The 26,844-nt window shown below is 40.5% G+C and overlaps 1 protein-coding gene across 1 annotated transcript in view; it reads right to left on the bottom strand.

The window, feature by feature from the left end:
• Window positions 1–26,844, bottom strand: part of FREM2 (FRAS1 related extracellular matrix 2) — a 302,074-nt gene that overhangs the window by 141,774 nt on the left and 133,456 nt on the right. Inside the window, exons 5-6 of the mRNA XM_049853354.1 lie at window positions 16,866–16,991; window positions 15,485–15,736 (exon numbers count right to left, since the gene is read on the bottom strand). Of these exons, the coding sequence (XP_049709311.1) occupies window positions 15,485–15,736; window positions 16,866–16,991 (378 nt within the window). The remainder of the gene's footprint in view (window positions 1–15,484; window positions 15,737–16,865; window positions 16,992–26,844) is intronic.

Here is a 26,844-nt window from a genome sequence, read left to right as displayed (position 1 = left end):
TTTGAAGAGTGGCGTCTGGGGTCTTAAACGCTTGCAAGCAGCCATCAAAGATGCATCAATGGGTCTCAACCCACCTGGATCAAAGGAGAATGAAGAACACCAAGGACACAAGGTGATAACAAGCCCAAGAGAAAGAAAGGGCCAGATGAACCAGCGACTACATCATCCTGAAACCAGAAGAACTAGATGGTGCCTGGCTACAACTGATGACTGCCTTGACAGAGAACACAACAGAGAACCCCTGAGGGAGCAGGAGAGCAGTGGGATGTAGACCCCAAATTCTCATAAGACCAGACTTAATGGTCTGACTGAGACTGGAAGGACCCCGGTGGTCATGGCCCACAGGCCTTCTGTTGGCCCAGGACAGGAATTATTCCCAAAGCCAATTCTTCAGACATGGATTGGACTGGACAATGGGTTGGTGGGGGATGCTGGTGAGGAGTGAGTTTCTTGGATCAGGTGGACACTTGAGACTATGTTGGCATCTCCTGCCTGGAGGGGAGATGAGAGGGTGGAGGGGGTTAGAAGCTGGCGAAATGGACATGAAAAGAGAGTGGAGGGAGAGAGTGGGCTGTCTCATTAGGGAGAGAGTAATTGGGAGTGTGTAGCAAGGTGTATATGGGTTTTTGTGTGAGAGACCAACTTGATTTGTAAACTTAAAGCACAATAAAAATTATAATAAAAAAATATTGGGGCTGACAGTTAATACTGATGTATTGCCTGGTGGTTGAGACAGCCAACTAGTGTTGTACCTATGTAACCCTATGCAATATGAATGTGAGTGGACTGAGGGGGAACCGCTTGCTCAACTGGTCTTGCTACAAAAAAATAAAACAAACTCAAACAGCATTGAAAAGAGAAATAGACAGTTCCACAACAACAGTAGGAAACTACAACTCATCAGTGAAGCACAGAACAGGTAGACAGAAACTCAGTAAAGATATAGAAGATCTAAATGCCACAACGAACCAATGCGACCACACAGACATATATAGAATACTCCACCAAATAGCAGCAAATTTTACATTCTTTTCCAGCATGGAACATTCTCCAGAATAGAGCATATTTTAGGCCACAAAGCAACACTTAACAAAAGCCTAAACATCAAAATAATACAAAACATCTTCTCTGGTCATAATGCTATAACAGTAGAAATCAATAACAGAAACAGTAAGGAAAAAAAATCAAATACATGGAAACTGAACAATACCCTACTTAAAATCTACTGGGTAATAGAGGAAATCAAGGATAGAATAAAAAATTCACAGACTGAAATGAAAATGAAAACACATCTTACCAAAACCTTCAGGACACAGCAAAAGCAGTGCTTAGAGGTCAATTTATAGCAATAAGTTCACACTTCCAAAAAGAAGTAAGGGCCAAAAAAAACACTAATCCTACAACTAGAACATATAGAAAAAGGACAGGAAAAGAAGACATCAGGCACCAGAAGAAAGGAAATAATAAAGATTAGAGCAGAAATAAATGGAATAGAGAAGGGGGGGTGGGGGGGAAGGAGGGGAACCAACAACAATAGAAAGAATTAACAAGACCAAAATTGATTCTTCGAAAAGATCAACAAAATCGATGAACCACTGGCCAAACTGACAAAAGAAAAGCAGGAGAGGAAGGAAACAACCCAAATAAGAAATGAGATAGGTAGTATCACAATGGCCCCAACTGAAAGAAAAAGAATCATAACAGAATACTATGAAAAACTGTACTGCAACAAATTTGAAAACCTAGAGGAAATGGACAAATTTATAGAAATGCACTACTTACCTAAACTAACACAAACTTAGGTTAAAAAAAAAAAACTAAACAGACTCATAGAAGAGATTGAAGAGGTAATTAAAGAAAAACTCTTCAACAGCATTCTTTAACGAGATGTAGAAACAAATCACCAACTTCATATGGAAAGGGAAGAGGCCCTGAATAAGTAAAGCTTTACTAAAACGCACCAAACCCAGTGCCATTGAGTCGATTCTGACTCAGAGTGACTCTATAGGACAGAGTAGAACTGCTCTATAGAGTTTCCAAGGAGCGCCTGGTGGATTTGAACCGCTGACCCTTTGGTTAGCAGCCGTAGCACTTAAGCACTGTGCCACCAGGGTTTCCAAAGCATTACTGAAAAAGAAAAAGTGAGAAACCTCACGCTACCTGAATTTAGAACCTATTATACAGCCACAGGAGCCCTGGTGGCACAGTGGTTAAGAGCTCAGCTGCTAACTAAAAGGTTGGCAGTTTGAATCCACCAGCCTCTCCTTGGAAACCCTATGGGGCAGTCCTGCTCTGTCCTACAGGGTTGCTATGAGTTGGAATTGATGCTAGTCAATACAGCCCGGTACTGGTACGAGAACAGACACATAGACCAATGGAACAGAATTGAAAGCCTAGACGTAAATCCATCCAGCTTTGAGCAGTTGATATCTGACAAATAGCCAAAGTCAGCTAAATGGGGAAAAGATAAAGTCTCTTTAACAAATGTTGCTAGCATAACTTGATGTCCATCTGGAAAAAAACGAAACAAGATCCATACCTCACACCATACAAAAAATCTAACCCAAAAAGGATCAAAGACCTAAATATAAAAACCAAAATTATAAAGATCATGGAAGAAGAAACAGGGACAATGCTAGGGGCCCTAATACATGGCATAAATAGCGTAAAAACCATATCTCACAGTGCACAAACGCCAGAAGAAAAACTACATAACTGGGAGCTCCTAAAAATTAAACACTAACGCTCATCAAAAGACTTCACTAAAAGAACAAAACGAAAACGAGAACGTACAGACTAGTTAAAAAAGTTTGGCTGACACATCTGACAAGGGTCTTATCTCTAAAGTCTACAAAATATTTCAATACCTCAATAACAAAAAGACGAATAATCCAATTAAACAATTGGCAAAGGATATGAGCAGACACTTGAACCAAAAGGCATTCAGGTGGCTAACAGACACATGAGGAAATGCTCCCAATCATTAGCCATAAGAGAAACGCAAATCAAAACTACAATGAGATACCATCTCACCCTGACAATACTGGTACTAATCCAAAAAACACAAAATAACATATGTTGGAAAGGTTGGGGGGAGGTTGGAATTCTTATGCACCGCTGGTGGGAATGTAAAATGGTACAACCACTTTGGAAAAAGATTTGGCTCCTCCTTAAAAAGCTGGAAACAGCAATGCCATAAGTTCCAGTAATCCCATTCCTAGGAATATATCCTAGAGAAATAAGAGCCGTCACAAGAATAGACATATGCACACCCATGTTCATTGCCGCACTATTCACAATAGCAAAATGATGGAAATAGCCTACGTACGTGTCCATCGACAGATGAATGGATAAACAAATTAAGGTACATACAATACACACAATGGAATACTACCCAACAATAAAGAACAATGATGAATTCGAGAAACATCTCACAACGTGGATGAATCTGGAGGGCATTATGCTGAATAAAATAAGTCTGTCACAAGTGGACAAATATTGTATGAGACCACTACTATAAAAATCTAAAAAAAGGTTTACACACAGAGAAAAACATTCTTTGATGGTTATGAGAGTGGGTAGGGAGAAGGAGGGGAATCATTAACTAGATAGTAGACAAGTGTCAACTTTGTTGAAGCGAAGGACAACACACAATATAGGGGAAGTCAGCTCAACCAAAAAGCAAAGGCACAGAAGTTTCCTAGACACATCCAGCACCTTAAGGGAGTGAGTTGCTGGGGCCTAGGGACCATAGTCTTGGGAACATCTAGGTCAACTGGCATAACATAATTCATAAAGAAAACGTTCTACATGCCATTTTGGTGAGTAGCTTTTGAGGTCTTAAAAGCTTGTGAGTAGCCATCTGAGGTACATCTATTAGTCCCATCTCATCCAGAGCAAAGAGAACGAAGAAAACAAAAGACACAAGGAAAATATTAGCCCAAAGGACTAAAGGACCACATGAACTAGACTCCACCAGCCTGAGCTCAGAAGAACGAGATGGTGCCCAGATACCACCACTGACCTCTCTGATAGAGATCACAACACACAGTCCCGGGTAGAGTGGGAGAAAAATGTAAAACAAAATTTAAATTCATGAAAAAAGAGGAGATGCAGAGACTGGAGGAACCCCTGAGACTATGGCCCTTGGACTTCCTTCTATCTCAGAACTGAAACCACTTTCAAAGTCCACCTTTCAGCCAAAGATTAGACAGACCTATTAAAAAACAATACTACGTGTGAGGAATGTGCGTCTTTAGTTCAATCAAATATATGAGACCAAATGGGCAACTCCTGCCCAAAAGCAAGATGAGAAGGCAGGGAGGGAATGGGAAAACTGGACGAATGGACACAGAGAACCGAGGGTAGAAAGTGGGAGTGTGCTGTCACACTGTGGGGATTGCAACCAATGTCACAAAACAATATGTGCATAAATTTTGAATGAGAAATTTACTTGCACTGTAAACTTTCACCTAAAGCAAAATAAAATTAAAAACAAAACAAGGCCAAAAAAACCAGGCCTGGGTGGTTTTGTAGTTCTAACAGACCTCCAATCACAAATCATTTCATTCTTATTTAAAATTTCCTAAAGGAAAAAAAGACAATAGCATCCCAATGCACTCAATGAGGCTAGTTTAACTTTGATTCTAAAACCTAATCACTAATGGGAAAGAACTTAAAGTTGTCTCACTCATAAATACAGTCTCAAATTTAACCAAAAAACTTACAAAAAAAAAAAAAAGTATGTCATGATCAAGTAAGTTTATTCAAGCATTTAAGGATGAGTGGCACAGTTTGCGCTCAACTACTAACCTAAAGGTTGGTGGTTCAAAGTCACCCAGCAGCACTGAGGAAGAAAAGCCTGGTGATCTGCTTCCATAAAGATTACAGACAAGAAAGCCCTATGGGGCAGTCTACTCTTACACACGTGGGTAGCTGTAAGTCAGAATCAACTTGACAGCAACAGGTTTTTAATGCTAGTAAATATAAAAATGCAATTCACTACGTTACCAGATTAAAGGCAAAAGGCCATACGACCCTTTCAACAGATGCAAAACTTTGCTTTTATAAATTTAATACTTACTATTAATAAAAACCTTTCCAAAGTAGGTATTTCCTTAACCCGATAAAATGTTACGAGCATTCTACAGCATACATTATTCTAAATAGTGAAGCATTACAAGAATGCTTGCTATAATGTTGAATCCATTCAACATTTATGCTAAAGGTCCTATACATCATAGTAAGACAAGGGGGGAGAAAAAAAGCAATAAAAAGATGTAGGAATTGTCAATGAAGAAAAAAAAAAATGATGAGTGCAAGAGGAATGACTGAGCAGTCCTAGAGACCAGAGGTCAGTAATGTCAATTTTATAAAGGTGTGGCCTTTGGTACATTAATCAGCACTGATTGTTCAAATATCAGAAAATCTTCTGGGAATAGTTTTCATTGAAGAAGTACTTTTAATCATCATTTAGTCAGATGGATGGTCTCTGAAATACTTCAGCCATTTGTTGTTGTTGTTTTGAGTGCCGTTGAGTAGGTTCTGACTCATAGTGGTCTTATAGGACAGAGTAGAACGGCCCCATAGGGTTTCCAAGGAGTGCCTGGTAGATTTGAACTGCCGACCTTTTGGTTAGCAGCCAAGTTCTTAACCACCACGCCACCTGTGCTGCATATATTTGGTATTTTCTGAGGAGATACTATATCCATCCTGTTACCCAGATGATATGAGGAAAGGTCAACATTTTAGTTTAAATATTAGAAGCCTCTTAGTGCTTTTTAAAGTCAAGGTTGTGAAATAAAAGCATTCAGTTTTTCAACCATAAATACTATCAATCAATGCCTCACACATACATTCTAATTTGCAATCTTTAAAGACAGAAGCAAAATGTGCTAAGCTCCAGGCTTTGGAGGTAAAGTGCCCGAGCAGGCTGACGAGGCACGCTTTTCTCAACTTAGTTGGCTAGAAAAACATCATTCCACGCTGCATGTCAATAATTTTTAAGATCGACTACGAGTAGGACTAGAAAATATGCCTGAGGAGAAAGTGTGACACCTTGCTCTTTAAAGTAAAGGCCTTGTCTGCTTGTCTTAAAGTCAACTGGCTATTTCTCTCCTTGCAAATAGGATAGGTTTATACCCCTCGGCTTTCATAAAGGGCCCTTAACGCTTTTATGATGTGGCCTGACTGTGGGGGAGATGGTAAGGGAAGATCTGGGAAATGATGAATGACACAGGCAAGGAAATGTTTTCTTTGCACTGAAAGACACCTCCTTCAAGTATCCGGATTGCAAAGCATGAGACTGATCAGCTCACTTACAGAGTTCCCATAAAGTTCCCTGGAAAGGAGGGACAAGTGTTTGATCCTCACTCAGCAGGACAAGAAACCTGGAATCTAAACGTCACATCTTAAAGGTTTCTTCTTAGCTTCCTTGTTTTCCTTGTGGAAACTGCAAGAAGGAAGAAAAAAGGGAACCAGACTAGGGTAGTTGTACAACTAATGAATATTTTTAAATGGAAAGCATGAAGCAGGACCATGTAAATTGAAAAATAATTTTAAAAGCCTACATGACTAAGATCTTGATTAGGCTGAAAGACTACATTTAGTCAAATTTATTTTAAATAGTCCTTCTTTAGTAAGGAAACCCTGTGGCATAGTGGTTAAGAGCTACGGCTGCTAACCAAAAGGTCGGCAGTTCAAATCTACCAGGTGCTCCTTGGAAGCCCTATGGGGCAGTTCTACTCTGTCCTACAGGGTCGCTATGAGTCAGAATCGACTCAATGGCAGCAGTCTTTTTTTGTTTTTCTTTGGTAATGCATTTTAATGTGGCTAATGTTAATGCAGTCAGAGTCTTCATTATGTTTTATGAATAGCATATAAAATTGGGATTTAAAAATAGCCTCTTATGCTTAATGAATGTATTTCAATAAAATTATATTCATTAAAAGAACTGAGTTGTTAAACTGAAAATGGAAATCTTCAGATTCATGATGTGAACAGGTCTCTACTTTTTTGCCCTAAAAAATTTAACTGAAGGAGCTGCAGGGAGCCTCTGCAACTGTTCTGAAGGTTTCAGTTAACTTAAGTTTTACAATTAATTTCATGTTAAATTCTTTGCTGAGACTGAAGATCAAATTGATCTAAAGCTGAGCTATAGGGTGTTAGCTTTTGCAGAGGCCATCAAATAGGCAGTAGGGACCTGGCTACATCCCAGACCTGGGTATGGGGGACAAGTGGGCCAAACCAGTTTCTGTCCAGTTGACTGCGACTCACAGTGACTCCACGTATGTCAGAGTAGAATTACGCTCCTAGGGTTTTCAATGGCTGATTTTCTGAAAATAGATCACTAGGCCTTTATTCAGAGGTACCTCTAGGTGGACTTGAACCTCCAACCTTTCAGTTAGCAGCCAAGCACTACTATTTGCACCAATGAGGGCTCCAAACCTTAGTTACATGCTTGTATTTCTGGGTTTCTATTAGCCAGTATTGAGCACCGGATTTCTATTATCAGGAAAGGTAAGGTAATGTTAGGCAACATCTGGTTACTTTGGTCACCTTGGTATGTGTTATGTATCCCATTTAATCATCATTATCACTGTTTAATAGCAATCGAGTCCACTAAAGTTGTCCTAGATTATATAGCCCACAGATGAGAGAACTAGAATTTAATACTCAGACCCCATGCATTTTCCTTCTTCATCATCAGACACCCCCGATGGTGTAAAGGATAAAGCACAGTGTGACTGGGGATTCAGGCTGCCTTTCATGTCATAAAGCAACAACAAAAAAAACAGGTGCCATCGAGTTGATTCCTACCCATGGTGACCCCATGTGTGTCAGAGTAGAATGGTGCTTCGTAGGGTTTTCAATGGTTGTAATCTTTTGGAAGTAAATCACCTTTCTTCTGAGGCATCTCTAGGTGAACTTGAACCACCAACTTTTCAATTAACAGCTGAGTGCTTAACTGTTTATACCACCTAGGGACTCCTTTCGTATCACAGGTGAGACTCTGACTGGACTTCCAAGGATAGGCAGGGTTAATAAAGGCTAAGAGGAGGCGGAAGAGCATTTTCCACAAGAGGCTGGGGCAGCAGATGGTGACGAATCAACAGACTGGCCTGAAAGTCTTAAAGCCAGTGGCGAATAACATAAGGTTGTCCCAAAGTTTTCTGTTATTGAATGAAATGGCAAGCTGAATAACTGAGACTGTAACTGAGGGTGGGAAGATCAGTCCCTTAGTATGAGTTTGTCCAGTATGCGGCATTATTTGGTCCAAGGAATAATTCCTTCTCTGGTGGGCCATAGTAATCTCATAGCTGAGCTTTTGAAGGCTTAAGAATAAAGCACCTGAAGAGCTGTAAACTGGGTTTATTTTGCTAACTGGCATTTTAGAGGACTGTGAAGAGAGAGAAGTCACTCAAGTGGGTAGCAGAATGTGAGAGAAGTGGTTTATTTACAGTGGAGACACAACTGAGCTTGTTTCTAGTCACCTCTCGTTACCAAACCTAGAAGGCGTGTCCTTGTCCGACATGCTCAGACTCGGCAATTATCTGGACACCGGTCTTTGAGAAAAAGAAAGTAACTTTACTGCAGTGTGCAGAGCAAGAGGCTGGGAGGAAGTTCCTCAGATTTAGCTCCCCAAGCTATGGGGAAGCAGTGCTTATATGTGATTTGGGCAGAAAGATGGCGGCTGCACAGGCATAAAATTCTGGAAGGCGGCCAGGAAACAGGAGGTAACATGGTCCTTGTCAGACCTCTTGCTTCAGAATAGGGTCCAGTTGATGATTTTCCTGCTGGTTCATTCCTCCTGGAGCTGTGTCCTCTGTTGAGGTCAATTAGTGGTCACAGCTGGCCCTTCTGCACATGTGAGGTGGGCCAAAACTGGCTTGGGCTACTTTAAAGGCTAATGGAAATTTACTAGCATTTGTAGGGTCAGGTTACATTCTTATTTGTATTCCTTTCCTTCCCTCCTTGGATATATTTTTTCATTTTCTCCACTGATTTTTTAGGCCATCCGTTTAATCCTGGCCCATCTGTGATTTTCTCTTTTGAGACCCACTCTCTCTGTGGCTCCTCTGTGCTTCCCCCAACCCCTCACCCAGTGACTGGACTGGTCATTTGAAAGACTTTAAGTATATTTAAACAAATAATTGCAATATTTGTTGAATAACATTGCTTTTAATTAAGAATTAAGATACTTTAATCTTTATAGGTTTCCCAGCCCTTACACCACCACAGCAGATTAAGCAACACTTTCATGTTTCCCTTTTGCAACACTGGCCCTTGCTGGGGCAAGATGAAGGTGCCTATCCTCCTGATGAAGGCAAAGCTTTGTGTTCTGAGGTGCAACATGGTGTGCATTTATGGAACGGTGGCAGTGGGTATGAAGGTTTGGATGAGAAGTGATATAAGGCTGGAAGACCTCTACATGTGGTAGAAAAAAGGTCTGCCTGAACTCAAGCACTATTTTAAAAGTGGAAGGGAAAGGACAGATGGGAGACAATGAAGGAGTACACACAGGATTTGGAGCTATCAGATAGGAGCTGGAGAATGAAGGAGGAGAGACGATGACTGCTGACAGCATTCCTGACAAACTGCTGGTCTAGTGTTGGTACTCCACTGTGGTTTAAGCCCTATGATATTAAGTGCTACCTTGGCATCTAAACTGGGAGGGCCTTGGATGGCTTACTGGCAAGCCCTCCCTTGCACTCTGCCCCTGCCGAACAGGTCACTTAGCCAAATAACCCTTCTTATCTCTGCGACCAGGCACAATGTCTGCTTATTCCTTAGCAGCATGCTTCAGTGTTCTGCCAGTCCACGGAATTGTTCAAGCAAGCCAATTACATCCTCCTGCATGAACCAGGGGTCACCCCACCCTCTTAATACTACAAAGCCTGCCTCCCACAGCTTCTGCTGGTTCACTCTACTCCCGACTGCAACCCTAATGTGGCCCTCTGGTGTGCAGTACCCTTTTCTCCCAGACTGTGACTCAATGTGACTAATAGCTTGATGTTTATCTTATCTGTCCAGCATTGGGGTTGTGTGTTAGACATCTCCATAACCATTGGGCCGAAGTCCTTCCCTCACCATAGGGGTAAAGAGCTGATGATCAAAGCAGACACTCTGAAGCCTCAAAATCAAAGCCTATGGTACTGATGTTCACTAGCCCTGGGTTCTAGGGCAAACAGTTCTCTGCATTTTGGCTACTCCACTCATAATACCAATTGTCCTGTATGCACCAAAGCATTTTAAAGATTGATATTGATAATAAGTATGTATTTTATAAAATATTATGTATTAACATATGCCATGCAATGGTTTCTCAACATCATCACCACTGGGGACATGTTTTAGAGGCAGAGTGATCTTGTGGGAAGATCATGAATTTGGGGTACTGATACTGATTCTGCCATGTATTAGCTTTGTCTTTAAGTCTAGGGTATGTCTCTTGTAGGCAGCATATAGACAGATTGTGTTTTTTTAATCCATTCTGCCACTCTCTGTCTCTTTATTGGTGCATTTAGTCCATTTACATTCAGCGTAACTATAGATAGGTATGAGTTTAGTGCTGTCATTTTGATGTACTTTTTTTTGTGTTGCTGACAGTTTTTGTTCCAATTAATTTTCTGTGCTGAGTCATTTTTCTTTAGGTGTTTTTAGCTGTTTCATTGTTGATTTTTAATTGCTGAGTCTTTATGTTCTTCTTGTTTTTTATTTTGATGTGTAGGATTGTTAGTTTCCTTTGTGGTTACCTCAATATTTATCCCTATTTTTCTAAGTTTAAACCAATCTTTTATTTCTTTATATTACCTTGACTTCCTCTCCACATGAGAGATCTATGACTACATTACTTAGTCCTTTTTTGTTTTAATGTTGTCATCTCTTACATATTGATGTCTCTGTTTCCTTATTTTCAGTGTTTTAGCTTTGATTTATTTTTGTGACTTTCCTATCTGGGTTGATATCTTTTTGCTCTGTCCTGTGTTCTGGTCTTGGGTTGTTATCTGATGGCACTGATTTTCTAACCAGAGGATTCCCTTAAGTATTTCTTGCAATTTTGGTTTGGTTTTTACGAATTCCCTAAACTTCTGTTTATGTGGAAATGCCCTAATTTTGCCATCATATTTGAGAGACAGTTTTGCTGGATATATAATTCTTGGCTGGTAATTTTTTTCCTTCAAGGCTTTATATATGTCATCCCATTGCCTTCTTGCCTGCATGGTTTCTGCTGAGTAGTCAGAGTTTAGTCTTATTGACTCACCTTTGTAGGCGACTTTTTGTTTATTCCTCGCCGCTCTCAAAATTCTCTCTTTCTTTTTGGTTTTGGCAAGTTTGATTATAGTATGTCTTGGTGTCTTTCTTTTGGGATCTACCTTGTGTGGGGTTTGATGAGCTTAGACAGATATCTTCTCATCTTTCATGATATCAGGGAAGTTTTCTGCCAAAGATCTTCAACAATTCTCTCTGTATATCCTCTGTTATCCCCTCTCTGGCACTCCAGTCACTGGTAGGTTATTTCTCTTGATAGGGTCCCACATAATTCTTAAGGCTTCTTCATTTTTTAAAATTCTTTTATCTGATTTTTCCTCAGATAAGTTGGTGTCGAGTGCTTTATCTTCAGTCTCACTAATTCTGACTTCCATTTCCCCAGTTCTGCTCCTATGACTTTCTGAAATTTTATTGTTAATCTTTTGGATGTCAGTTTGCTGTCTCTCTATGGATTCTTACATAAATAAATGCATAAATACCATAAATTTGTCATTATGCTCTTGTATAATCTTTTTAAGTTCCTCTATCGCTTTGTCTGTGTGTTCCTTGGCTTGTTCTGTGTTTCCCCTGATCTCCTGAAGAGTTCTGTTTATTAGTCTTTCAAATTCTACCTCTAGTAAACCCAATAAATTCTCTTCCTCCAGAAGTTTTTGAGCCTTTGTTTTGGTGGTATCATGGTCTTCCTCTTTATGTGATTTGATATTGACTGTTGTCTCTGAGCCATCAATAAGTTATTACATTTATTTATGTTTGCTCACTGTGTCCTAGCTTCTTGTTTGGTTTTGATATGCTCAAACAGGCTGGTAGTGTGAGCTAATTTGATCGCCAGCATCTTCAAAGCTCTCATGTCCTGTCTCTAGGTGACTAGAGCTGTTACTAGGTATGTGAGCCCAGGAGTCCATTTACTTTTCTTATGTGGATTCAGCTCCAGTGTCCAGTCGTTGAATACCAAGTATGTGTTGCAGGCTCTTACCTACAGTCCTAGACGGGCAGGGGTGATTGAATAGACACAGGTATCTGGCTGCTGTAGTGGGTCATGTGCTGATCAAGGCAGGGGGCTGACTGCTGCCCCTGAGTGTCTGGGTGGAAGGTATGTCCCTGTTCCCTAGACTGCATAGGTAGGTGGGTTTTGCAGCTGGACTGTGGGCACCCAGTGCTGTTGGCTGTAAGGACTGGGAGTCACCACTTACTCTTGGACCCTTGTCAAAGGTGGCTTGGTGGAGTGGATGCAGCCACCAGTCCTCAAGCCCCTGATGTGGGTATGTGAGGACCTTGCTTAATGGACAGGGAGGTGTCAAATGTCATGAGTCTGCCACTCCCCCTTATAGCAGATACAACTGAAGTTAGGGTTCAGGTATATACCCTGTTGTAGTGTGCTAATGAGGGCCTATGCTGTTGTAATGGGTCCACATTAGGTCTATGCAGGGGTGAAAGGCATTCAGAGTCTGTGGACCCCTTATCCTTATGCCTAGGTAAAGGGGCTCTGCCTGCCCTGAGTTCCTGGCTTAGGGGAGCTGGCAGATTACTTTTCCTGTTTGTTAATTTGTTGTCTCTCCAAAGCCAGGAAAATGGCTTAGGGAGCACGACAGGTCCTACTTCCAGCCCAGGGGACACAGCAATCTCTGAAGCCAGACTGGGACCTGGTGCAGAGTGGGGAGGGAGCAGGTAAATGCAAGAGCGGTACTTCCCAAAAGCATTTTTTTCTTTTTTGATCCTCATGGTAGGCTAAACACTTGTACTTATCTTTCATCAATTGAGCACCATTTCTTGCTGGCTCCAGAGGTTTGAGCAGACTCTCTACCACTTGGTCTCTCCCAATATGGAAAATGCATTCCGAGAGCCATTGCCTGCCTCACTGCGCATGCCAGCTGATACAGCCTGCAGGGTGCCGGTCCCAGCCAGGTCAGGTCTGGCAAGTCCCTGCTGCTTCTGAACTGTCTCTCCTTCCCCCTTTTGCTCAGTTAGATACCTCAACTTTGTCTTTGATGTTCAGGGCTCCTAGATTGTCATATATAACCGATTCACTTGTTTTTTTTGGGTCTTTGTTGTAAAAGGGACCACAGGAAGCATCTGACTACTCCGCCATCTCAGCCCCCACCACGTACTAGCTTTGCATGTTCAAATCACTCACCTAGCCTAAGTCTCATACTCGCCGTCTGTAAAACAGAGATACTATCTATCCTCACCCTTCATTCTTGTAAAGATTCAGTGACGGCGCGTGAAAAGGCTTGCCAACTAATAAACAATGGTTGCTTTCTGCACTTTTATTTTTTCCCATGTGCATTCCACAGCAACCCATATATGAAAGGTTTTTGCGAACAAATTGAATTAAAAATAAACATTCATTACATTTTCTATCTTTAATCTACATCTGTATTTATATCTATATATTTTATACTTATATCTATATTTATAGATTTTTTTATGTATATATTTATACTATCTAAGCTGAACAATTAATAAGAAAGACTGAAGAAGAATTGATGACTTTGAATTATGGTGTTGGCAAAGAATATTGAATATACCAGGGACTGCCAGAAGAATGAACAAATTTATCTGGAAGAAGTACAGCCAGAATACTCCTTAGAAGCAAGGATGGCGAGACTTTGTCTCACATACTTTGGAAATGTTATCAGGAGGGACCAGTCCTTGGAGAAGGACATCACGCTTGGTAAAGTAGAGGGTCAGTGAAAAAGAGGGAGACCCTTGACAAGATGGACTGACACAGTGGCTGCAACTATGGGCTCAAGCATAACAACGATTGTGAGGACGGTGCAGGACCTGGCAGTGTTTCATTCTGTTGTACGTAGGGTCCCTGTGAGTCGGAACTGACTCGACACCTAACAACAACAACAAGATCTCTCTCTCTTTCTGTATACACACACGCACACACATATTTATATATACATACATAGTGAGGTCTAGGTCTAGATATATCTAGATAAAAACATTGGGCTGATAAAGTTAGACATCTGGATGAGAGATGTGTGATGAGGACAACCGTACTGTTTCAGTTCACATTCAGAATGCTGGTTCCCTCTCTAATATCAGTTGATTTAAACTATTCTAAACAGAATAGGATTATTCATTAAAATAATAAACTAAAGCAAAGTTTAAAAATATCATAATAGCTTTTATAAATAGGGTAATATCTAAGTTTCAAGTAGAATCAAGTCTTTCTTCATTATTAATAAAAGCATTCCTAATTTTTACCATCAGCGTTTTAAAACCTTTTCAGTAAAAAACAGACATCACTGTCTATCTCACAAGAACCAGGATGATAAAGCACAAGAACAAACATGCACTATTCCTGACACAGGGTATAAGCTCACAAGACATGCTACTACTGGACCCTCTCACATTCTTCTTTGTCACCTGACCACCAGACACCCTTCCTGGTAGATTATTTTCAACTCCCTGAGTTGTAAGATTACCTTCCAGTTTCTCTCCAACCAGAAGAGCCTTTCCTCCCAGTTTCTGCCTCTATCATCTGCCATGAGGAAGAAATTCAAAATAAAATGAGAAAAATTCAAGTGTTGGGGCTCTGGCTCTCCAGTTCATTGCTCTGGATTTCTTACAAGATTATTCACAATAATTCCTTTTGTTCTTTCTTTCCTCATAAAAAAGCACAGAATGTTTCTCACACTGGGAAGATTAAGAACCCTTTGCTCCTTTTTCTATCCGGAAGGAGGGATTACTTCATGGTAATTGAGTTTCCCTGGGGGAGGAGTGTCCTCTTCTTTGAGGCAGGGAGCTACCTGTTGGACTTAATTTCCCATATATTTATTACCTTTCTGGTTATTCATTTAACAGCCTTGTCTGACAGGTTTCTTTGAGAAATTGGTGCAAAAACTCAGATTAAAGTTCCAAAGTATAGCTTTTAAAAACAAAATAAGACAAAGAAAAAAATGGATTTATTATATTGGCTTTGAATCTTCCTCATGAAATTTAATGTTCAATCGCCTAACAGTAAATAGTATTGTAGCAGAAACTGCACAGAGAAGAAAAGCACACACACTTTAAGAATGTTAAGTCAAGAAAGACAAATGGATTGATGCAGCCAACTCGGAAACTTAATCACGCTGTAAAGTCAAGCTTAAAATAAATGTGCATGTTAGAATTCTTTCAGACTCCTGTTCTTCTGTCTAGAAAGTTGTGCCTGAGGCTTTACTGCCTGGTACAAGCTATGATTTTTAGGTAAATTAGTACTTACCATCATCTTTGTCGGGGACGATTGTAACCTGGGCCCCTGGAAACTCTGCTCCAATTCTCCCACCCATGGGCATACTCAGACGGACACGGAAGGTCTCCTCCTCTTCATACAGGGAGTCATCAATGACGATGATCCGACACATCTTCTCCTGTTCATCTCTGTCAAAGCGGACGACACTGGTGTGGTCCTCAGGCCTGGAGATGTAATCAGAATAGGACAGCACCGACGTGGGGACAGTTCCAGTGGCTGTTCCTGGGGCCAGAGAGAAGTCAAAAGGCTTTTATGTAGGACATACTGCAAGAGTATTTCTGGAAACAATTATTTTCATTTTAATGGCCAATTAGTATATTTTAATATCCCTGGAATTGCAATAGCAACTATGTACTGTTGTAGTCTACCATCTGTCTGTCCTTTTGTTGTACAGTGGTGGCTTCTGTGTTGCCGTGATGCTGGAAGCCGTGCCACCGGTACTTGAAATACCAGCAGGGTCACTCGTGGTGGACAGGCTTCAGTGAGCTTCCAGACTAAGACAGACTAGGAAGAAAGGCCTGGTGATCTACCTCTGAATTAGCCAATAAAAATCGTATGGATCACAACAGAGCATTGCCTGATACAGTGCTGGAAGATGAGCCCGCCCATCACGCTATTGGATTTTACACGTTTGGTAATGAGGTGCAGAAAGGTTAAGCTACTTGTTCTGGGGCGCAAAGCCGGTCTGATTCTGCAGTCTGTGTTTTAACCACTATTCCGTACTGCCTTGCCTTTCAAACCACATACTTTAATGACCATTTTACTGAAAGTCTGCTCAGATATCAACAGTATATGTGAGTTTTTCTTTTGCATTCTTATAAAATCAACGTAATTCCTAAAAAGATGTTTTGTATCTTAATGAATATTATTATTAATTTTAATGCTGTATTATATAAAATCACCTTTCAGAGGATGCTCACCTGTGAGCAAGACAAATATGAAATTTGTTTGAAATGAGTTTCACATTAGTTTGAAATTAGTTTCTTCTCCTTGGGTATGTATTGATTTGCCTACCTTTTTTTAAAAAACAATAACCCCTTCTACTTGAGCAGGCTTGGGCTGGGGGTCTTAGCTTCAGTTTCTTGGGTTCCCCAAAGCCTTGAGCATCACAGGGAGTAACCAAGCGAAGTCAGAGATGCTTGGAGGGAAGACACAGCAAAGTCCTTCCAGGCCACCTCAGCTGAGTCTTCAAAGGTGCAATATTGAAGGAAGACTTCTGGATCGATGCTTGCTTTCTTTAAGAAAGAATAATGATGTATACCCCTTGTGGCAAAATGTTATGGGTCCAACATGCTAAAGAGCTTATTTATGTCTTTGGGCGATATTTTAGCTTACTTGCAAATCAAGCTACCTTGTTGTGTGAAACAGATCACCATCAATTCCTGGCTCACGTCTCCACTTCTCCTGATGGGAATGAACAGTTCTCCAACATCTTCTTCAATGGAGTATTCAGACTGAGGGATATATACAGTCGACTCTAAGGAGAAAACACATAACCACAGCCACTAGGATCTTTGTCTAAGATTCATATGTGAACAATTCTACGCAAATTAAAATTTCTGTAATTATTGATCCCTGCCTCTATGCATTTTCTTTTAGAATAACACAGTGTGACGGGATAGAGGGATGGAGAGGGGAGAAGGAGGTATAAAGTGTGCCAGCAAAAGGTCAAGTCTAGAAACCAAACCCAACATCGCTTTCAAATCCAGTAATTTATTTCTTCTCAATTAATAAATGCTGTTGCTATATTTCCTCTAAATCAAATTTTGTTCTCTTGGCAGAGATCAAAATCCTCCAGTGGAACAGAACTTTATTAGTGGAATAAATAAACCTCAGAAGTCATCTTGTTCCACCTATTATTTTACAGATGAGGAAACTTAGGCTCAGAGAGTTGAACTGTTTTACCAAGAAATGTTAATGGTTAAATGAGGATTAGAACTCAGATCTTGCAATTTTTACTTTATCTTGTTTTTGCCTGATGTGTTCCTTTTGGATGACTACCAAAAAATAAACAAACAAACAAAATATGGTACATACATATAATGGAATACTACTCAGCCAGTAGGAGAAATGAAGTCTTGATACATGCTACAGGATGGATGGAGCTGGAAGACATTATGCTGAGTGAAATAAGCCAATTGTAAAAGGACAAGTATTGTATGACCTTGCTTACATAAAAAGATAAGAAAAGGCAAATGTAGAGAGACCAAAGTTTATTAGTAGTTACCAGGAGTGAGAGGGAGGGGAAGAAGGGGGGTTAATGGTGATAGAAAAATCACATTGATTAAGGGTAGAGTTGCACAGCTGATTATTGTAATTGCTGTCAATAAGTTGTACACCTGTAAGGAGTTGAATTGGCAAAGGTTTTGTGATATATTTCCAACAGGAACCAAAAAAAAAAAAAAAAAGAAGAAGAAGACGAGTAGCTGCTGAGGCTGTTTATTATATACAACCAAATACCTCATGGGATTTGTTTCCTTGGTTTGGAGATTTAGGGCCATGGTTTCATGGGACATCCCAGTTAATTGGCCTAATAATGTATTTAGTGCTTCTGTTCTACCTCCTAGTTAGTTGCGTAGTACAAACTTTTAAGCTTGGGGCCTTAAAAGCTTGCAAGTGGCCATCCAAGGCACAACAACTGGTCTCTATTCACCGAGAGCAACAAAGGAAGAAAAAGAGGAAAAGAAGGAGGGCATGGAATGTGTGGCTAATTGCCCCCATGAATAACTGCCTCCTTTGCCATGAGACCAGAAGAACTGGATGGTGCCTGCCTACCATTACTGAATATTTTGACCAAAGATGCTATAGCAGAATCCTGATCAAAAGGAGGAAAATGCACAACAGAATTTCAAAGTCTCACGGACTCCAGACTTTCTGGAGCTACAGAGGGTAGATGACACCTTGAAACTATTGCCCTGAGATACATCCCCTGAAGCCATCTTAAAACTAAACAAAAAAAAAACAAAAAAAAAAATTTTTTTTTTTTTTTTAAAGTTTAGCTTAACTAGTAAAAACAAAAACAAAAAATACCCTGTTGCTGTCAAGCTGATCCTAACTTATGGCGACCCCATGTGTTACAGAGTAGAATTGTGCTCCATAAGGTTTTTAAGAGCTATGACTACAGAAGCAGAACACCAGGCCTTTCTTCTATGTAAGGGTGAGAAGGGTGACTTCAGGTTTTATTGTCTTGACCAACTGGAAAGATGGAAAAAAAATTTTTTTTTTCCCCACAGAAGTGGGGGGTCAAATTTAGGGGTGGAAATCCAGACATGTTAAAACTAGGTGCCTTTTAAATATCCAAGATGACAGTTAGGCAGTTGAGTATACGATCCTGCACATGAATTTGCTATGAGTGGGTCAATCAATGAGTGGGCATGTTGACAGGGAGCCCTGGTAGAGCAGTGGTTAAGTGCTCAGCTGCTAACTGGAAGGCTGGTGGTTCCAACCTGCCAGCCACTCTGAGGGAGAAGCATGGCAGTCTGCTTCTATAAAGATCTGCAGCCTTGGAAATCCAACAGGGCAGTTCTACTCTGTCCTGTAGGGTCGCTATGAGTCAGAATTGACTTGACAGCAATGGGTTAATTACATGTTGATGAGATTTAAAGCCCTGAGGCAGGATAAAATCACCTAGCAAGGGATTATAGATAAAGAGGCTGGATCCAGGGACTAACCTGGGGGCATTTAGAGGTCAGTGAGACAAAGAATAATGTGCAAAGGAGGATGAGACTCAGCACCAGTGATGCCAATGGCCAAGGGAGCCTGGGTCCTGGAAATCAGACACAAAAAGTGTTGCAAAAACATGGGAGCAATCAATTGTTTCAGAGGCTGTTGACAAGTCAAGCAAACTGAGGACTGAGAACCGATCACTGGATTTGGCAAAGGAAAGTCACTGGTTATCTCAACCAGACTGTTTCATAGTGTGCAGGGGACAAAAGTCTGACGGATGGGTTTCAGGGAGAGGAACTACACCAACAATCTCTTTCAGAAGTTTCATTTTAAATGAGAAAACAGAGAAGTGGCATCTAGAGGTACATGTTTGCTTAATTAACATGAGTTAGTAAGGGCAAGAATTACTCCTACTATTATGAGCTAAGATTTCACCAAATATAAAAATTCAACATAGAAACATCATAAAATTTCAGTATAAAATATTCAAGCCTGATATTCAATGAGTTTCAATGAGTTTATTTTCATAACTTACTGAAATTAACTTTGTTATCACCTAAGTTTTGACAGTCCTCAAATCATTTCCTCCATAGGATTAGTATGAAACACTGGAGAACATTTTACTTTTTTATTAAGATTAATCATACATAATATTTATCATGAACAGTTAATCTGAAACAGATTTTTTTTTCAAATAACTTATTCAGATAAAACTCTTGCATAGGATTTAAATTAAAAGCAGAACAAATGGAAGCTAGAAACAAATACTTTGAGAATTCCTTTGTCAAATTAAATAAAGCCCTATAATATTTTTTAAAATTTGTTTTTGGTGATAATACGTATAACAAAACATATGCCCAGTCAACATTTTCCACATGACAGTTCAATGACATCGGTTACATTCTTCACATGATGTCACCATTCTCACTGTCTGAACTGGTGCTGCTCCGCACCATCCACTTAGACTCTGTCCCCTAAAAGTCTCCTCTGTGTTTTGGAGTTACTGTTGTCACTTTGATCTCATATAGGTACTTTTTTTTTTTTAAAGAGTTCACTGCTAAAGGAGAATATTCTTCGCTAGTTGAACTAAACTGTTGTTTAGTTTTTTTTTTTTAGAGTTTTTAAAAAATTTTATTGTTGAGAATATGCACAGCAAAACATATACCAATTCAACCATTTCTCCGTACACGATTCAGTGACACTGATTACATCCTTCAAGCTATGCAACCTTTCTCACCCACCTTTGCTGACTTGTTCCTCCCGCATTAACAAAAACTCACTGCCCCCAGGCTTTGTATCTAATCTTTCCAGTTGCTGTTGTCACTTTGATCCCATATGTTGTTGTTGTTAGGTGCCCTCAAGTTGTTCCGACTATGCACTACAGAATGAAACACTGCCCGGTCCTGAGCCATCCTTATAGCCGTTGCTATGCTTAAACCCATTGTTGCAGCCACTGTGTCAATCCATCTCACTGAGGGTCTTCCTCTTTTTCGCTGACCCTCTGCTTTACCAAGCATGATGTCCTTTTCCAGGGACTGATTCCTCCTGATAACATGTCCAACATATATAAGACACAGTCTCGCCATCCTCGCTTCTAAGGAGCATTCTGGTTGTACTTCTTCCAAGGCAGATTTGTTCATTCTTTTGGCAGTCCACGGTACATTTAATATTCTTCGCCACCACCACAATTCAGAGGCGTCAATTCTTCTTCGGTCTTCCTTGTTCATTGCCCAGCTTTCACATGCATAAAATGTGACTGAAAATACCATGGCTTGGGTCAGGCGCACCTTAGTCTCCAAGGTGACATCTTTGCTTTTCAACACTTTAAAGAGGTCTTTTGCAGCAGATTTGCCCAATGCAATGCATCTCTTGATTTCTTGACTGCTGCTTCCATGGGTGTTAATTGTGGAGCCAAGTAAAATGAAATCCTTGACAACTTATATCTTTTCTCTGTTTATCATGACATTGCTTATTGGTCCAGTCATAAGGATTTTTATTTTATTTATGTTGAGGTGTAATCCATACATACAGTTCTTAAAAGAGCATAATGGTCACGGCAGACATTTTTATTAGTTAAGCTAAACTATTGTTTGGTTTTAAGAAGAGTTTAGTGGATATTTTTGCTTAAGTTTTAAAGATTATCTCAAGGGCAATAGTTTCAGGAATTCATCCAGCCCCCTTTGCTCCAGAAAGTCTAGAGTCCATGAGAATTTGAAATTCTGTTCTACATTCTCCCCCTTTTGATCAGAAGCATGAGTTATGCTTCCTCCTATACTCTATGACTGATTCGGGTTTGATTAAACAAGCCAGGATTTTTTGCTAGTGCCCGGCAGTTTGAATTACAAATAAGAAGAAAACCGGGTTCCCCTGGGGGGGTCCATAGCTCTGGATTTCACTCCTATGGCCCCACTGGGTCCAGCATCAAATTTAGATCTTCTTTTGGCCTCATTTTTGATGAAAATGTGTAAGCCTGTGGTGAGAAACTAGAATAGGATGTTGGAGAGATGAAGTAAGGCTCCCCTAGTAGACTTCTCAGGTAACTTTTTATCAGCTTCACTTTATAAACATAATAGACATTTATATGCAGACAGATCTGAAGAATAACTCTTTAAGTGTGAAATTCCTAAGAATGGCATTCTTGTATTACCCTTAAAAATTATTACTGCACATGTGTGGAGTTCTTACTACTTGCTAAGCCCTGTTCTAATCACTTTACACATATTAGGTTGCTTTAGCCTTGCGACAAGCCTTTGAGGTAGGACTATCATTTCTGTCATTTTACCTCTGAGGAGATGATGCACACAGGGAAAAGGAACCAGCCTCAGGTTAGGCTAGCTGTGGGGATGTGGGGATTCAGACTCAGTGTCTGTCCCAGAGTCCACTGTGCACACTCAGAGTGCAGGGAGAATCACTTGTGCCAGAGAAAATAAAGCCTTAATGACATGAGAAGGAAAGTACTGCTAAGACTGAGAGACAGTAGGTACAGTAGAAGCGGAAAAAAGGAAGCTAGGAACAAATACTTTGAGAATGCTTTAAATGATCCAGTGTTTTCAGATACATATCGCCAGTTGCAGTCGAGTCAGTTCTGACTCTTAGCTGACCCTACGTGTGTCACAGTAGAACTGTGCTTCATGGGGTTTTCAATAGCTGATTTTCAGAAGTAGACCACCACGCTTTATGAGTGTATCTCTATCTTTCTATCTCTATATCTATCTATCTCTCTGTCTCTGGAAACCCTGGTGGCGTAGTGGTTAAGTGCTATGGCTGCTAACCAAAGGTCGGCAGTTTGAATCTGCCAGGCACTCCTTGGAAACTCTATGGTGCAGTTCTACTCTGCCCTATAGGGTCACTATGAGTTGAATCAATTCGACGGCAATGGGTTCTGTCTGTCTCTATATCACTGAGAGACAAAGCAAGAACCGTATTGTGGGACAGTGAACTCTCCACTAAGTAAACAGGGACACATAAGAAAAAACAACTGCAGGATCTTCCTCTCAAATGTTAACAAGTTATTCCTAAGTGGCTGCATTACAATTTTCTTCAAATTTCTGACTTTTCTATAATGAACAAGTGTTACTTTTAAAATTTACATAAAATTGGTTTTTTTTTTTTGTTTTCCTTAAAAAAGGGGGAAATACATTTGATTGGTATCATTATCCTTTATTTGAAGATAAAGCTGAATAAAGTGAATTCATTCTTTATTAGTTAATGTGGCCATACTGTAATGAATACTTAGATTTGTAATTGCAGTTTTATTTTTAGGTTTTGATGGTGCTTCAAGCTAGGAAAAACAGACTTCTGTTCTCAGAAAGAAAGCAGCTGTAGTTACATTTGAAAGAGAATGTTCATGTTGTTCCTTCTCTCCATTACACTGTGTGGACAGAAAAGGAAGGCTCTGCTAAAGGCACGATAGAACAAAAGAGCTCCTATAAATCTCTGCTGTAACAAACAGAACAAAGAAGGGCACGAAAACGCAGTGGGCCGACAAAGACATCGAGGTTTCTGTCCCCTTCAAAAAGTTTGGTGCATTCAAAACAACTCAGAAAATACTCAGGTGTGTCTGCAGGCTACTATGGCGCTCATGTGGGGCAGCGGTGGTTCAGTGGTTGAACTCTTGCCTTCCCTGTGGGAGACCTGGGTTTGATCCCGGCCGACGGTACCTCATGTGCAGCCACCACCTGTCTGTCAGTGAAGGCTTGCATGTTGCAATGATGTGAAACAGGTTTCAGTGGAGCTTCCAGACTAAGATGGACTAGGAAGAAAGGCCTGGTGATCTACACCCAAAACTCAGCCAGCAAAAACCCTATGGGTCACAACGGTCCAATCTGCAACCTATCATAGGGACGGTGCAAGCCCAGGCAGCATTTGTTCTGTTGTGGGTGGGGTCTCTCTGACTCGGGGGCCACCTCAATGGCAACTAACAACTGTGACGTGATGCTAGTGGACTGGCCAACCAATGGTGCTGAATATGGACTGTTTCACTGATACGTTTGAAGGCTAAACTTGAAGAGCTCTCTTATGTTTCTCTAGTTTGTTTACTTATCTCCAAATGAACACAGCAATATAGGCTAATTTCAATGGGCACTTGAAAAAGAAACAAACAAGAATAATGAAAACATGCCTAAATCACATGATAATAAGCGTTATTGTTGGCCCAGTTTATCAGGTCCTTTGAGGATACTATGAAGTCCAAAACTTATTTTTGGTACTGTACAAACTTGTTGCTTAAGAGTGGATCTTTGGGTGATGTGTTTGTTTATGTCATTAAGTGTCTTTGTTTTGTGAATGTGGAATCTTTTAGAAAGTTTTCCTAGGGCTAAAATTGTTTCATTTTGTACCATTTTTTTCCTTATCCACCTTTTTGTGTCAGAAAATGCGTGCTCTACTTTTGACAATTTATTGGAATGCCTTATTTCTCTTAAGTTGATGGCTTACGCTTCACACTGACATATTTCAAAAAAGAAAAAGCACAGACGTTTGCTGAAGTCGTGGCTCTTGCATGCTTTCTTTATCATCCCCTGTCATCGGCTGTTGTTCACTACCATTCTGTTAATTCTGGACCTTCAAGAGATCACCAGCCAGTCATCTCCCTATGTCAACACTGTCAATGGACAAAAATTTTAAAAACAATAATTGGATTTCATATAATTGTCTGCTTATGTCATCTGAACTCTAGCTCATGAAATGGGTTTGGTTGGCCAGAGCACACAGAAGTTTGCCTTTCTTTTTATTCAGTAATATTTGGATGTTTGAGATATGTTAAATTCTACATTCCTCTAGAATAATATGTTTATTCACTATTAAATATTACACAGTTTAATCTAGTCTGGTCTCACCAAAGATAATCACAGAGATCAAATATTTATTAGTTCATGACTATAATTTTAGCATCATAAAGATACCACAATGAGCCCATTTCAATCAGAAGTTTGAAGATACTTCAAGTGTACAAACTAACTGATTGCATCAAGTACTTACAGACTTTTGATATCTGTGGAGCCCTGGTGGCACACTGGGTAAGAACTCAGGCTGCTAACAAAAGGTCAGCAGTTTCAAATCCTCCAGCTGCTCCTTGGACACCATGTGGGGCAGTTCTACTCTGCCCAACAGGGTTGCTGTGAGTCGGAATTGACTCACTGGGAACGGGTTTGGTTTTTTGGTATCTGTTTTTTTTTTTTGTACTAGGTAGCTATACTCAAATACCTCTATATTTGAGGTTGTGCTCTCCCAATAAATGTACATAAAACTCAATTTATTCTGGTTAGAAATAACTCAAAGAAAAAAGAAATGGGATTCTTACATAAAATAAGAACTGATAGCTCTCACATGTTTTCCCCGCAACAGAAATGAAAATGGTTAATACTGAGTAATATCTATATGCTTCTAAGAGTGAGGAAAATGCTGTAACAAAAAGTTGAGGATCTTCCTCCTAGAAACCTTCCCTTCTCTCCCAAGACTGGGAGACACTCCCCCTAAGGGCACTGAGAACTCCCCTATTACTCTGTACTATGACAACTTGGTGGGATGCAATTACCAAGTCACATGAACCTTCAGGGTTAGTACGACTTCGTCATCTTTAGCTCACAGCAGAATGCCTAGCCCGTAGCAGGTGCTCCGTAAACATTTGTTGAACATTTCACATTCATTACACAAGGGCTGAACTAGTCTTGACTGCCTTCCTATGAAACTTGGTGTCACGGATTGAATTATGTCCCCCCAAAAATGTGTGTATCACTTGGGCTGGGCCATGATCCTGGGTATTGTATGATTTTCCTGTATGTTGTAAATCCTGCCTCTATGATGTTAATGAGGGACGATGGGCGGCAGTTGTGTTAGTGAGGCAGGACTCAACCTACAAGACTGGATTGTGTCTTGAGGCGATCTCTTGAGATATAATAGAGAGAAGCAAGCAGAGAGATGGGGGACCTCATACCACCAAGAAAGCAGAGCTGGGAGCAGAGTGCATCCTTTGGACCTGGGTTCCCTGAGCAGAGAAGCTCCCAGTCTGGGAGAAGATTGATAAGAAGGCCGACAGAGAGAGAAAGGATTCCTCGAGAGCTGACACCCTAAATTTGGACTTTTAGCCTACTTTACTGTGAGGAAATAAACTTCTCTTTGTTAAAGCCATCCACTTGGCGGTATTTCTATTACAGCAGCACTAGGTGACTAAAACACTTGGTTTTATTCATCTATACTAATATATTTGAGGCCTGATAGATAAAGAGAAAAGATAATATAAAAAGAAGAGAAGGAAGTGTTTTGGTTTTTGTGTGTGTGCTTTGAAAAACAAGAATAGGTGAAACAGTGTTGCTGTGGCAAGTACACTGATTACTTCTGACTTTGGACTTCTGTTTCCCGTCATGTGAGATGACATGAGGCTGTGTAACTCAGGGGGAGGGGAAGAGCTCTGCAGGGAAAAGAGTCCTGGCTCTGTTTACCAGCTAGAGGACTCTGGGGAAGTACATTCTTTGAGCTTCATATTCTCACTTGCAAAGTGATACACAAACTGCAGAGCTGGAGCCTAGGTTAAGGTCCCCCCCCCGCCAAAAAAAAACCAACAAACCCGCTGCCGTTGAGTTGATTCCAAATGAGTAAGGCCCCCAGGTGGCGCAAATGGTTTGCGCTCAACTGCTAACCCACCCAGTGGTACCGCAGAAGAAGAGGCCTGGCGATCTGCTTCTGTAGAGCTTACAGCCAAGAAAACCCTATGGAGCTGTTCTACTCTGTAACACATGGGGTTGCCAGGAGTTGGAATCCACTCAACGGCAGCAACGACAACAACAGCCACGAGGCTTAAATGAGATAAAGTTTGTAAAGCTTCTGATACAGCATCTGGTTCACAGCAGGTTCTCAGAAGTGGTAGAGGTTGGTGTTAGGAATACTATCTTACCTTTGATCTATGAAATCATCCTTATTGTTTTGGACTTTTGGTGGAGGTTAGAAAAAAGGGCAGGAGGAAGAGCAGTGACCTGAAATCCCTCACCCTGTTTGTCTCTCATGGAAACCTGCTGTCTGCTGTGTGGTGGCAGCCCAGCCCAGTGGCAGAGGCCCTTTAAAGGAAGGCAGTTGTTATAGTCTGATGGCATGGGATCTCAACCATTTCTGCCAGTGCTTAAAGAAACAACCAAACAAAACAGCTCACAAGTGCTGGACTTGAGCAGACT

This window comes from Elephas maximus, chromosome 14 (assembly GCF_024166365.1).
Source record: "Elephas maximus indicus isolate mEleMax1 chromosome 14, mEleMax1 primary haplotype, whole genome shotgun sequence".
Taxonomy (NCBI): domain Eukaryota; kingdom Metazoa; phylum Chordata; class Mammalia; order Proboscidea; family Elephantidae; genus Elephas; species Elephas maximus.
Note: the sequence above shows the minus strand (reverse complement) of the source record. Positions and strands in the feature narration are given on the sequence as shown.